At 41.4% G+C, this 14,994-nt stretch overlaps 2 protein-coding genes across 2 annotated transcripts; one reads left to right on the plus strand and one right to left on the minus strand.

The window, feature by feature from the left end:
- The first annotated feature begins 398 nt into the window (after window positions 1-398).
- On the plus strand, window positions 399-2,561 carry tomm7 (translocase of outer mitochondrial membrane 7 homolog (yeast)). Its single transcript, XM_079287548.1, has 3 exons — window positions 399-539; window positions 1,949-1,997; window positions 2,156-2,561. Exons 1-3 carry the CDS (start codon window positions 437-439, stop codon window positions 2,169-2,171), a joined length of 168 nt encoding a protein of 55 aa, XP_079143674.1. The 5' UTR covers window positions 399-436; the 3' UTR covers window positions 2,172-2,561.
- A 756-nt stretch (window positions 2,562-3,317) lies between these two features.
- On the minus strand, window positions 3,318-4,987 carry LOC306791150 (interleukin-6-like; the record flags this gene model as incomplete). The annotated part of the gene is made up of 4 exons (XM_079287777.1): window positions 3,318-3,578; window positions 4,256-4,399; window positions 4,501-4,599; window positions 4,814-4,987. The coding sequence occupies 4 exons, from the start codon at window positions 4,985-4,987 to the stop codon at window positions 3,318-3,320; spliced, it is 678 nt and encodes a 225-aa protein (XP_079143903.1).
- Window positions 4,988-14,994: the final 10,007 nt, after the last annotated feature.

Consider the following 14,994-nt stretch of genomic DNA (forward strand, 5'->3'; position numbering starts at 1 on the left):
GGGGAAAATTTGCACTGTAATTAAAGATATTGAAAAGTCCCAATCAGTAATTGTTTTGCACTTTTATAAATGTATTAATTTGCATACATTTCACGTTTTTAGATTAAAAAAAAAAACAGTAGTAGATCCTTGTTTACTTAGCTTTAGTTTAAATGTGTGATGTTTCAACATGAAACCTTGCCAACTGCGTGTCGTTTGCACTGAGCTATGACTATTTTCAGAGGCAACTTTATTTCTCGCATTATTTGAAGTAGATCCGGTTATCGGCACATATTTTGGGCCACTTTGGCTCAACTAAGTGAAACTGTTTAGTTCCATGTCTGTCCACACGATGGCGGCCTACGACAAAACGGACAGTTAACAGCCGGGCACCCCCTACGTCACTTCCGCCTTCTTGTCCTTGGTGGGTACACCACCGTTGCCGTTCAGGATAAACATGGCTAAACTGAGCAATGAAACCAAGCAGCGGCTGCAGCAGCTGTTCCAGTGCGGCCAGTTTGTCATCCGATGGGGGTTCATACCAACCGTGCTGTACCTCGGTCAGTATCCGAACTGGAGCAGGTGGAGTACGGCGAGCGAGAGGAGGCATGCCTCTCTAACGTTAGCACGTTAGCAGGCTAGCCCTCAACTGAAAGTTAAATTGCCACGCTGGAGGAGTAGTATTACTTCAATACATTATACATGTAAATGAATGCATAAAGTGAGTGTACTGGTTCATCGGTGCAGGGAATCCACACTGATATGATGAAGCTGCCCACGAGCTCCTCGTGAAAGCAAGCTGTAGCGCTTTAACATGTGATTATTAAGATATCAGACTTTCAGAAAGATTACTAGCACGTGAGAGAGATATTTATAATTGTCTTTTCTATGATGGACGAGGACTGTGCAAGTTCCCATCTAGTTTGGAGCAAGCCCATGGACTCTCAAGAGGAGCAGCTTTAAAACAAGACACGAATGAGGACATGGTGTCATATGTCAAATACCTGGTTTTGGTTTTTTTTGGAGTAGAGATAAGGAAGTTATGACGTTTGCATGTGTGACCTCACATCCGGTGGAGTTGCCCTTTGTGGGCGAATATTCTCTGATTTTAGGTTGTTGGAAATACCAAACCTGACACCATACTTTCTCTTTTTAAACCTCCCTGTTTAACATGCATCTCTCTCTTGCAACTCGTTTACTTCCTACGGACAGAATTCCCTTCAGTTGAACATGTCATTTGTTGCTCTCGTGTGTTTCCATCATCTGAAGAACGCTGCATATTCCAGGCAATCATGATCTCATAGCGTTGAAACATTTAATTGCATCACTAGTTATCGAAATTAAAAGTCTGTTAGGCTTTATTAGTTTATGCACCAACTTTGATGGTTTCATCTTCTCTGATTATAGGAGTTGGGGGTTTAAATGAACCCCTTTTGATTTGGTCAGACTCATCTGGACAATGAGAATTCTCTGGTTCTTTCCTGACGTTTTATAGACTTAACAATTAATTGATGAATCTCATATTTTTCCCAAGAATCGGTTGCGTCATTGCTCCGATCATGACCCTTGAATGAAACTAGAGTAACATTTTCCTTTCCCTGGGTGTGGGAGGCTGTGAGTCAGACGTGCGTCTTACTACTTAACAGAAATGTAATCATAAGGGCCCTTTCTCCCTGTTCCACAATATTGAGACATTCAAGACCTCGTGGTTGTCAGAGCTCTCTGATGCAATAACGCCGTTAATCACTGGGCTCTCCTGCAGACATGAATTGAAATTTGCGGACAAACTGTAATGACTCGGTGAAACACTTAACTGGGGATATGCCTAACTGTTGGGAGAGATTTCTGATGTAGCACTTTTAATAAGTGGAACTACATTCTGTTTTTGCTGTGTCACACATTTCAGGGCACTTCTTCTGAAAATGTAAACGCGTATGCTTTAATTCTTCTTCATGGTTTTAATTTAAAGGTTTCAAACGGGGAGCAGATCCAGGAATGCCTGAGCCCACAGTCTTGAGGTAAGTTTTGTCAGGTTTTGCAGAGTGTCTCTTTAATGCTTACATCTTTGAATATCCCTCCATATTGAAGGAAAATTGTGCTAAATAAGGTGAATGTAATGCGGTGAACTGTTGAATTTCGAGAGTCTAGTTGAACCTTTTCTTCTTCTTTTCTGTAGTTTGCTATGGGGCTAAAGAACGTCTCCACACAGCCGGCCCCCTCTCGTCATCGAGACCATGTGACCCACCTGTCATTGGAACTCCAGGACATTATTTTTTCACTTCCGTCTCCATAAACCATGCTGTCCAATATCAGAGAAGTGATGAATACACGCCATGTGTGGCCGTACTGTTTACGGCCACACATGCAGATGTATTGAGCGTCTGCTGCATGGACAGAAGATATTTGGATCAACAAGCTGCAATCGAGACTTCAATCTTGAAGATATGAGCTGTTGACTGGATTGTCTGTCGGTGTTGTGTTGGGAATGTGTGACCGCGATGTTTGGAAATAACATTCATTCCATGTTTTCCTCTTTTTATTTGTAATTTAAGATTTCTGAGAATAAAGCCACAAAGAAATGAGTCATGTCGATGCATAACCGTTCAGCCAAAACATTTTCTTGATTGTGAAAATTGGTAGAAAAAAAACCCAGAATATGATTAGTTGTTGTATGTTTTATAATCAAAATGATTTCTCATAGATCACTGCAGATTATAGGTTTTAGTTTTTTACAGTTTCACAGCGTATTTCCCAGCCTCGTACAAACGCACTTGTCCTTTGTGCAAAAACAAAGTGTTGTGTTGGAATGAAGAAACGCGTCTTAATGGATATTCTTTTTATTTCTGAATGAGTACAAAATATTCCTTCCAGTCATTATTGGTCATGTGCTCATCACACCGTAATTAATTTAACAGAAAATTCAGTTTAACAATCTAGATAAATAATTGACAGTACTCCAAGTATAAAATGATTGTTGCAGTAAGTATTGCTTCTCAAAAGATGTTATTCGAAACAGTAATGCAGTCCTAACAATGCTGCTCAAAGTAACATCTTTGCAGCGTAGAAATTAATCGACACAAAAATATGAATCTATTGCAAATTGCATTTTTAGTGCAAGAACCCCACCATCATGGATTTCCCTATGATTAATAAATAACACTTTTCACCAAATATAAATAGGTTAAATAAGTTGCGCAATTCAAGCCCTGAGGCCTTTGAGATTTACACAATCATAGATTGACAATAAACGTACAGTTAGTGCACTGTTATCATTCCACCCTGCTTAGAAAAAAAATACTTCAGTGTGAGAACAGCAGCAGTTTTAACACTTAACATCTTCATAACCGTCCTTTAACGGTGTCATCTTTAAACTTTTGGTTATAGAAAGTGATGGGTGCCAGAAGCCTGTCGGCCACACCTCCCCTGGTCTTCTCCTTTTTCGTAATAGCTCTTTTGCTATCGACGAGGAAGTGGTGGAGTTGGCGCAGGATGCTGTGTGCGGTCATCTTCCTGTGGAAAGTGTCGGGGTTGTCGAGCCCCCTCAGCAGCTGCGCCTGCTGGCTGCTGTTCAGTGCTGTGACCTCTTCAGAGTTCCTCATCTGTGGGGCAGAAGTGACCGTTGGGTAACATGAACAAGCAGCGTTGATGTAATCCAATTCATTACTAGGTCATTAACATCAAGACGTGATTAAAGCTGTAAATAGACATTTACGCAAACAAAATCAAAAGGGGAACAAACACCGTTTTTAATAAATGAGCTGAAACCAGCAATGGAACGTAACTTAGTACATTTACTCAATTACTGAACTTAAGTTTTGAGGTAATCCACACTTCTATTTTGTGTTATTTCCACTCAACTTCATTCATTTGCCAGCTGTAGTTACTTAGCAGAATACACACAACTCTATGCAATACAAAGCAATGCAAATGTCTAAACAAAGTAGGTCAAACATACTGTGGCTCCACCACGGCCTGCGTGTATCACTGACAGGAGGCATTCTGCTCAACAATGACTACTTTTTGCTGATGCGCTTTTATTTGAGTACAGTTTTACTTTTACTTGAAATGGAGTGTTGCTGTACTTTTACTTGAGCAAAGGATCGAAATGATTCTTCCACCACTGGCTGTCACAAAGATGAGCAAGTGAGCCAAATAAAAAGTCCATGACATTAATCAAGACAACGGCAGGGCTGACACAAAGGCCACCACGGTGCATTAACGCCGCTACAAACTAAAATGAACATGCGTTTAAGACGAGTATGCATCTCAGACCCACCTTCTCTTTGCACAGGTTGACCAGGAGGCCGCTGTAGTATTTGGCCACTGAGCAGATCGAGCTGCTGGGGTACTCCTTCTCCACGTGCTTGAGAATAACTGTGTAAATAAGCAGACCTTGGGCCAATCTGTGGAGACAAGCCTCCTGGAGAGAGGAAGAAAATCACAATCAGCGCTCAGCTTAACCCGATTCACCCAAGTTTCTTGTATCAGTGTAACAGCAGGACAAGGGAGGAGACACACTACCTTGCTGAAGTTGGAGTGAGGGCAGCCTGCTGGAAGTGAGGAGACTCTGAAGTTCTCCAGAAAATGATATTTCAACTCATTTTGGAATTCATCTTCAAACTGTGGGGAAGGGGGATGATGACGAATAAATGATGGAGGTCAGTTGTGCAGTTGTTTACTTTATATGTGCTCAGAAAGTGAGACAACAGTCAGCCCACTCTTTACTTTAAAAATGACTCAGTACAACTTGATAAGGACGTCCTCGTGTAAGAAACTGCAAACAAATAAAAAAATACCACAGTTCAGTGAAACCCCCGGAAGATAAACCGCTTACCTCCTTCTTGTGTCGCCTGGTCGCTCCGAGGAGCGCGTGCCAGACCGGTGAGACGCTGAGTAGGTCCGAGGGCCACACCACCTCCTCCTCACCTGACGGCTCACCTGCCGGGGCGTCGGTGGGCGTGTCTTCAACCGGAGCTCCGGAAGCGTGCAGCAGCAGAGCGGCCAGCATCACCGCGGAGAGCAGCAGGTCTGTGCGGAGAGAGAGAGAAAAAAGCGAACGAATGAACGAATGAATGAAAAGAGGAAGAAACGCAGGAAACGTGCGTACCACAGCCTGCGAATCGCTTACTGAGTTGAGAGGGCATGTCGAGCTGCAGGGAGGCACTTGTTGAGTTTCCACTGATGATGCTGAGGGCCAGAAGAGGTTGCGTTGTCTTTGCCAAGCCAAGGGCTGTCATTTTATATTCGTTGGACAGGAGGGATTTCCCAATACCTCCCCATGCAACACGCACGGAATCAATGGTTTGCGTCAAGCATCCGGTCCGGCATCCGTCTGTGGTCGATTGTGGTTTTATGTAAGCAGGAATTCAGTGTACAAGCTGCTTTAACTCTTTTTTTGCTCGTTATAATTCTATATTATTATTATAAGGATAAACTGCTCCAGGCAAGTCATTAATTCAACAATAAAGCACGTTTCAAACACACACACAGTCGATATAATTCCGGGGGGGAACACTCCAATGATATTTTCAGCCAAATAATTTGCTGGGAAAATCCACCTAAAACCATATTTGCATAGCAGGATAGATGAAATAAAAACCCGGTGATTGGAAGTCAAATTTTTGGTGGATTTTGATTTTCATGTCCAGTGAACTTTCTTCCCCAAAATGTAGCAACAATGTAAGATATTCGTCCTGTGGGATGACCAGCTGAAATGATCAATATCTCCCATATAGCCATCAAATAGTTATTATTATGATTCTGGTAATGTATGGAATCTGTCCACAATTATACATTTACACAAGTTTAATAGGTATGTTTCTTCTTATGAAATCAATGATTTTCTTGTTGTTTCTTCACAGTGATGCTCAGTTGCTCACGTTCCTTTTCCAATATTAGTCAAGACACGATAGACTTTCCATTAGTACGTTTGATGAGGTAGAGCTTTAAAAAGACATCCTGATCACATAGCCTGTAGCCTATACGATCATATGGATTTGAATATGACAACAATGATTAAATGATCAGAAATATGATAAATGATGGAAATGTACCCAAGTTACTGCTCACTTAATAACAATGACTGAACTTGCCAGTAAAGAAATGTTTAAAATGCTGAGAAAAACCCAAAATCTACGATAAATACAAATCAATTCATTCAAATTTTTCCTTGAGTTCTTCTGACTTAAAATATATTATCACACTTATACCTTTCCCATGGAGACACCCAAGTGTACCGTCACACATCTGTGTTTCACAATACATTTGATAATACCAGCTCATATTTTTACTTTTAACCATCCACTTCAGTGCCTTGAATTATAAAATGACTTATTTTCCCCTTCAAGTTGGTGGTGGGTACTCATGTTATTATTATAATACAGCAAACACTTTCTAATTATTCAGTTTCAATCCATCTGAGCTGATTGTAAAATGATATTTCTTTCAGAATTGGCATTCTAGAATTGGTGCTTTGTGCTTTTTTTTTGTCAGACAGATCATGTCACATCTTTCACAAAGTAAATGTTGGGACAGCACAGGGTACAACACTATTAGTAAGCCCATTGACGTCCTCCTCATGATGTTTTGACAGATTCCTCTCTAAAGTCCCTCTATCAAACAAGAACTTTCCAAAACTGGATTTTTTTAAAGCCACACCAACAGTAATTGGTTAAATTGTCCAACACTTTGGTTATGACAATACCGACAAAACTGATGAAATTCCCCTCATCCTCAGCTGTATGTCATGTTTACCTCTAATTATAGATACATAAAAATAAATACTGGCTTGCTAAAACCCTAAACTAAGATGGTGAACATGGTAGACATATCTACTAAACATTGTCATGTTAGCATTGTCATTGTCGGCATGTTAGCAGGCTGATTAGCATTTAGCTCACAGAGCCGCTAATGTGGTTGTAGACTATACTCTTGTTTTCATCTTCTCTCTCTCTCTCTCTCGCTCTCTCTCTCTCTCTCTCTCTCTCTCTATATATATATATATATATATATATATATATATATATATATATATATATATATATATATATATATATATATATATATAACCAAAGTGCTTGAGTATATTTTTTGCTGCTGTAGCGAACAAATTTCCCCTTGCAGGATAAATAAAGTATTTATCTATCTCTATCTCACATTGTTTGACCCAGTGCAGGATGGAAATGTCAGTCCAACATGCAGAAACTGTTTGGTTGCTGCCTGAAAAATCTTGACCACAATAAGAGAAGTCTGTATACAGTACATACAGTAGCAGCTGTCTGGCCCTCCTAACACACACACACACACACACACACACACACACAAACAGTTCATGCCAGATATTATTTTGAGGTGGTTTTGATAAGATTTAATGTGTAACGTGGGCTATCACTGTACCATCTTCCACCAGGCACTGACTACTTCCTGTGTTTTCTCGACTTCCTCCCTTTCCTGGAATGCTCTCCTGCTTGGAAAATCAACGTAAATTCAAAAAAAAGAAAGAATTCCTGTTAAAAATCCCTTTTACTTTCACTATCATGGGGTCAATTGTTGTCATGACTCAGATAGCTCACAATGGTTTGGGTTCCTGTTCATGCATTTGATACTGTCTTTCTTATGAAGTTGTTCTATGATAATACACCTGGAAATGAGTTTAGTGCTTTACGTGTATGGTTTGCCAATTACTCACACACATTGTTTTCTTGTAATCACTTGAAAGAGAATGAAAAGGAAGAGGCGCGTACTAAAGACGTCATCTCACCAACCAGCTCCATGTGTCTCATTTGCTTTTTCCTTAAACAATCACAGAAAAGTTACCTTCTTCCACTGACTTCAAAGTTATGTTTTTACAACTTTGTTTCTTTCGTCACATTCTCCTTTCAAATATAATTACTTGCTAACTACCTTGCTTCCGTCCATACATGTAGCCTAATCATTACTGCTTTACTTCACAGGCTCTGTGCAATGCTTTGTAATTAGAATATCGAATTTGCTATAATTCTCCCTGCTACTATTTTTGATTTGTAACTTCCCCTCTGTCTGTTAAGATTACTGAAACTGGAGAACTCCCAAATTTGGTTCAAAAGCAGTAACCTGCATGCTTGTTGATGCTGTATCTCCTCTGTGAGGGATGATGTAAGAGTGGGTTTGTGTCCACTTTTGATCAAGGAGTGTTCTGGTACTTTCAGTGGACAATTTGAGGCTTTAGAATAGCTTGGTGGTTGCAACGTCTGAGGTTATTGGGAAGTGCCAATCCTGACGATCTCCGTCCTGTGCTCAGTCGTTGTTTGGGAAGAAAGTGTGGTGAGCATGGAAGCAACAGCTCAAGACTCTCATTTCTGCTTTTTTGTTTGTGAAGTTTATTTATTGTCTATCACAAAAGTCCACAGCATGCAAACTCTATCAACCACAGCCAAACCTGTCTCTTCTATTAAAAATGAACTTAATACAGCCTTAAAATACAGCATTTAGTCTTTCGAAAAATGGAATAAACACTGATAAAGCAACTTTGTACTCTGTTGTAAATTCTCAGTGCATGGCAAAGGGATTTGTCTCAGATGTGCACATGTGTGTGTGTATCAAGTTCTCACCGTTCTTCTTACTTTGCATTTTAAAAGGGGCTTAGCGCTAAGCAGCTTGGAGTAAACGCACATTTAGATTTACTGCATGTTGTCTCTCTACGAATGGTGCTCTCACAAAACACATGAAGAAATGCGTTCCAAACTTTCCCCCAAACTGAAAATATCTGCTATTTTGAAGACGATTCAAGCAAAGAGTGTCACAAATCATTTTTAAAAATACATACATTGTGCTGAGCTGAAATAATAAACAGCATTCTGATGTAAGTGTTGCTATTTTCAAGATGTGTGAGTGGAAAACAGTGGCATCCTTCAAAACATCATTCATTTGAACCGGTCCATCGTCATCTGTATTGTGCAGTTTTTGTTTTAGTTCCTCTTATGCTTCTACTGAAATCCATATGACTAAGAAAGGGAGGGATCAAAGTAGTTACACTCGATACTTTTTACAGTTTTAACTCTCCAACAGGGTATACTGTAATCACGTATCTTCCCTTGTGAACTTTATTTGCTTGGATCAGTTATATTAGAGATAATATTGCCTGTATTCATCTGTTGCATATTTATATATAACATAAAGACAACCCCTTAATTACATCCTAAAACAGGAAAGATCGAAGTCAGATCCTCTTTTTGTTCTTTCATTAGCAATGAAACTCAAATTCAGGGGAATTCTGCTCACTTTGGCAGTTGTGTTTGCTGTAATATGAACATCGTACGTAAATGATCTAACCAGTGTCATCAAGTTCCTCTTTCATTAATGTTCCAGTGTTTTGCATCCATATCCAGTTTGGTACTGCCATATCCCCTTTGTATATGCAGTGTCACATATATCTATTGCATTATAGTAGTATAGTGTGTCATTGTATTTACCAAAAACACATGCGCTGAGCTAACACACAGTATTTCATAAAATCTCTGAAAAACACAAAGTACAGACATTCATATAGAAAAAGTTTGGTAGTATGAATGCAGGGAAGAACCCATTCATAATAATAACCAGATGGGAGTGTCTGTTTGCAGAGACTCAGACAAAACCTGAGAAATCAGGGTATTTCACCAAACTGATGCAAACATCCTGAAATTCCAATATTACCATAAAGCACTTTTGCTCATTGATTTGCAACATTGCCTCCAATTAACAAATACAAATGTTCCCTCAAAGTTCCCATTAAGGCCAATGCAACCCGATCTCCTATATATGCTCTTATTTAATTTTTGTTTGTGCAAACATAAAAGTACCAAAACAATTATTATGCAATCAACCTTTGGTTGACTTTTGGTTCCCCTCTTGGCTCGATACCTTTTCAGATAAAAGTCTCTTGAGTGCATTATGTGAGCACTGGCTTCTCTTCAAGCTCTCTACTCCCACTTTCCCCCAGGTGTGCTCTTATGCACTTTAGTGTCTGATCTTAAAAACCCTGACTTGTCCAATGTCGGCGCCGCCAAGTCACATTCCTCTGAAATCACTTGAGTAGGCTATTGAAGGTTTGCACTTAACAACGTGATGGCTGAAGAGGTTGAAATGGAGTCTGACGTTGAACTTTTGTTCACTCTGCAGTTCACCATGAACACTGCTAGATGGCAATCACGCAGCGTCTATAACGAGAGGAACGCCGAGTCCTTTGAAAAGGGATGGAGGGGACCGTTCTGTGCTTTTCCCACGCACACGCAATAATATATGACCCTCACTTTGAACAGAAATTGCTTGAGGGCCTCTACGGGCAAGGAAGTATGTGTTTGGACTTGAGTTTGCCTGTATGTAATACATCCATCCATCCATCCATTTTCCTCCGCTTATCCGGGGTCGGGTCGCGGTGGCAGCAGGCCAAGCAGGCTGAGACTTCCCTCTCACCGGCAACATGTTCCAGCTCATTCTGGGGGATCCCGAGGCCCAGGCCAGCTGGGAGATGTGATCTCTCCAGCGTGTTCTATGTAATACATAAGTATGCATTACTGTGGCGTATGGAAAGTATTTATCATCTAATGGCTTTTTAATTGTCTCAGCATGAATGGATCAGTATCACCCTGAAGTCCATTAAAACTTTCTCATATTTTTGGAAGCAAAAGTTTTGGATTCTCATCTCATATGTTGCCTCCCAGTGCAGATTCATATCATGTTTGGCTTCATGCACTAAAATGCACGCCATAACTGACCCTATACCTAAACAGGACTTTGGTGCTCCTTGGTGCTCAATTCTGATTTATTGTGCTGAACTCAACTGCATTCGCAAAAGTCAATAACATAGATCATCGTAGGAAAGTAAACATGAAGGCCACTGAAGTCAGCGTTTATGGTTTCATATGTCCAGCGAATTCCTGAGCAGATGATAAGGAGGATGAAGATCAATAAAAATCAGATGTGGGCCTGCAGTGTGAACGTCCTCTATAGAGCCTGCAGCCATGCTATTGGCTCCGTGAGCCTGCATCGGCACAGTGGTGCTTTGAGCTAAACGTTGACGTTAGCGTGCTAACATGCTCACAATGACGATACGAACATGCTAATGTTTAGAGGGTCTAATGCTGGACACGTTCACCATCTTAGTTTCGTGTGTTAGCATGATAACATTTGCAAATCAGCACTAAACTCAAAGTACAGCTGAGGCTGAGGGGAATGTCATTAGTTTTGCAGGTATGCTGTCATAAACCAAAGTATTGAACAAATTGTAATTGTGTACTGATGATGACGCCAGATGAAAAGTTAGAGAATCACCAAAGCCGGTATAGGAGTCGTCAGATGAGGTCCATTAATGGGTGCACAAAATGACATCGATCCATCCAATAGTTGTTGACCTATTTCACTCTGAACCAAAGTGGTGGACTGACCAGCTAGCTAGCGTGGCTTTAAAAAAGCATTTTTTGGAACGCCTGTTATGCAATAAAGGGCAGTTACAGAGAAAGTGCACAGAGCAGTACAGCTCTGTCAAGGCCGGAGTCTTGCTTGGGTTCTTTTATACCTGACCTTATCCGTCATGTTGTGTTATAGTTTCTTGTTCATTTTAGTGTGGCAGTCCTCTCCTCACTTTGCTTTCCCTCCAGATTCTGCTCTCAGTTTCTCGTACTGCTGGCCAGCTGCTTTCTCCCATTTGTCCCTTTCTCTCAGGCCACTGTGTTCTTCTCTCTTCCTCTCTCTCTCCCCTCCTTTGGTTCTTCTTCTTCTTCTTCTTCTTCCAATGGACAGAGAGCTCCAGAAGAGAGGAGAGGAATTGTATCTCTGCTCAGCTTGCCACGGGCACTCTTCAATATTTAATCAAGAGTGCATTTGTTTGAAGAGAGCTCTGAATATGTGTGTGAGTGAGTGATAAAGAGAGATGTCTGACCATGTGTGTGTGGATACTGTATTTGTATGCAGGAGAGATGCAGCAGAAAGTGTGTATGTTTGCATGTGCTGTGACATTTTTAGGATGAAAGGCTTTCTCCAGCCCTTTGGTAATTGGTTTACTATCTCTCTCTCTCTCTCTCTCTCTCTCTCTCTCTCTCTCTCTCTCTCTCTCTCTCTCTCTCTCTCTCTCTCTCTCTCGCTCTCTCTCTCGGCTTCGGCCCTCTTGTTCCTCTCGCACTTTCTTTCCCCGTCTCCCCCTTTACTCCACTTCCCCTCCCCCTATAATCCATTATTTTCCCTGGGCATCATCATGTAACCTCCATGTACTGTATAGTATAGTATGTGAGCACAGCTATGTAGGGCTCATTCATTCAAATGCTGTCCTTTCAGGTTTATTTGATTTTGCTGTGTGTGCACATGTGGCTGTACATGCATGTGTGTGTGTGTTGAATCGGCAACGGGTCTCCGTGGTCCCCAGAGACCGCAGAGCAGCATATTTCATCATTCTCCAGATTCGGCCCAAAGTCCCCTCCTCTTCTTTTGCTTCTTCAGCAATCCAGAAAAAACAGTATGAGTATTTTCCTTCTTTTCGTCTTTCACTTTCAGGCATCTGCTGGTGCTGTAAGTCCAAACAGAAATACTGCTGCTTTCTTCAGATTTACTGGAGTTTTATTGAAGTTACTTGTCATATGCTTTAAACTAACTCCCAGCTGAAGTGCATTGAAAATGAGCCTCTGGACTTCTCTGGAGAAAGAATGCCGATTATCTTTACTTCTTCTCAGTCGAGACAAATTTGACACATGTGAACTGTGCGACGACAATTGCACAAATTATATTCAAGGATGTGCAATGGCTTGGTTTATTTTAGTGCATGCAAAATCTTCAGTGGCATCTTTGGCAGCACTTGCCGCAACACTAATATGTCCCCAGTCACAGCTGACCGTAGCTTCACGGCTTCTTCTTCAGCGCTGTCCGGCAAAGCTGTCTGAACGATGATCTGAAACGAACCGATGGGCTTTCTGTTCTCAGTAATTGGGTTTAGTTTGTCTTTTATAACTTTGGTAAATTATGGCATACGTGAGGCCTGGCCAGATATTAGGGATCATGAACAGGGGGACAACATTGGGACCCTCATCCACACCCATTCCAGGTTGTCTTGTTGTTTATGACACCAGTATTTTCCCTCTAGAATTTAAACTGAGCCCATTACAGCGAGTTTTATTTGTCGGCCTTGCTCCTCACCTTTCCCACGTTCATTTTCGCCCATCATACGTCTTCATTGCCTCTCTGCTCCTGTCCTTTCCTTTCCTTGTTCCTGGAGCCAATCCCATAATACAGCAGCTATATATTTTGGGAAAGACTGCATGGCAACAGAAAATGTATCTGATTGAAGGTCTGAAGCGCAATAATCTATTATTAGTCTTGGTGAAAGGGTAAGCATTGTGTCACACATGCAGCGATCTGAATCAGAAAAATATATATCAGTGACAACAGCTTTGTTGTATTGAACACCAGACTGCAACAAAGTGGCCACAGGCAGAGTTGAAGAGTCAGTGGAGAGTGAAACTTGGTGCATCTGTACTTGCATGCATACTATATGGACTTTCAGATTTTGTCAGTGTGTAATGTCAGCATCATCGTGAGGAATGTGACACTGACAACCAAAGACAGTGAGAAAAAGTCATCATTGCGTATCTCCGTTATTATGCACAAAACAGTTTCTTTCATTTATTTGTGTCTGGATTTAGCAAAGAAACTTCCGACAGCTATGTTGTTGGTATAATCGGAATCCCTGAAAGGGGCCAATTATCCCAGATTACAAATCCTATCAGGAAAGCAGACTCGACGTCTCAGTGATACAAGCGAACCCACTGCACTCAAACTGAACTCTGCTCACATTTGTGTCATCTGGAGCCTCTTGGATCTACAGAATTCAAATGAATTATCTTTCAGACCATCTTCATTTCTAACCTGTAATCAGATTGAATGCACTTTCTTCAACTTCCCAAGAGAGCGGAGTTATTTTTCAAGCCATATGAACTCGTTATTGTCCCATGACTCCTTCGCTGCTGCAAAACGCATGGTTTTGATTTGCGTGTTGCATGAAAAATAGCTTGTGCACCCTTTTTAATAATGTTGGATACAGATTGTTTTTTTTAATTGATGATGTGGTACATTTAAAAACAAATGGTTACATTATTGGCTACAGGCGTTAACTTTTCCGGTCAGGTTAAAACATATCGGAGGCACACACTGGGGCTTGTTTAAACCTCCACTATGACCAGCATGTTATGCAAACACACACTGCCTCTGACAAAGGAAGCGGAAAGAGGACTATTAGCATTATGAAAATGTATAGGGTGGGGAACCACATGGTTGACAAGGTGTCTCATCTTCAACACCTCACAGGGTGGTGGGTGGAGACCCTCTCATGTTTCAGCTCACTTCCTTTCTGCCTCAGGTTAAACTCCGATGAACAAAGCTCCAGGCTCCACCTAATTCTCACACAGTCGGTGTAAAATACAGCTCCAAACCTGGGACACAGGCTTTGCCATTTAGCACATACATCCCCCCCCACACACAGATAATACACACTGTGGCTGCTCTGTTTACTTTTGGACATTTGAGCCAGGTAATGTGGTGATGTAGCCCTCCCAAGTGCCTTCATTTTCTCCCTCCCCCACTATATTTAGAAGTGTTTTGAGTTCACAACGTGTGACACAGATAAACATTAAAATAATACGAAATGTCGACTGCACCAGTAGGCTACATCAGTTTACATGTGATGGTTTGAAACGCATCCCGCGCTTTTCTTTCATCGGACTGGTCAGAATTAAAAAGTGATGCAATTTTTCTACCTGTGACCCACACACACACACACACACACACGCACATCAACCTGGTAGTAGTCGCCTACTGAGGACTACGACGCGTGAGCCTTTGGGTGGAGCAGCAACGCCGCGTGCTGCGGAATACATTCAGTGGGTCGTTAGAGCTGCGCGCGGTTTGGTTGCAGATGCAGGTCGCTGCGTGCGAGCGCGAGGCGTAATATGGCGAACGAGCGCGTGCGGCGGTGCGCCTCGTGAGGATACTGTAGACACCCGGTTGCGGTGGCAG

This window comes from Melanostigma gelatinosum (assembly GCF_949748355.1).
Source record: "Melanostigma gelatinosum genome assembly, chromosome: 17".
Classification (NCBI taxonomy): Eukaryota; Metazoa; Chordata; class Actinopteri; order Perciformes; family Zoarcidae; genus Melanostigma; species Melanostigma gelatinosum.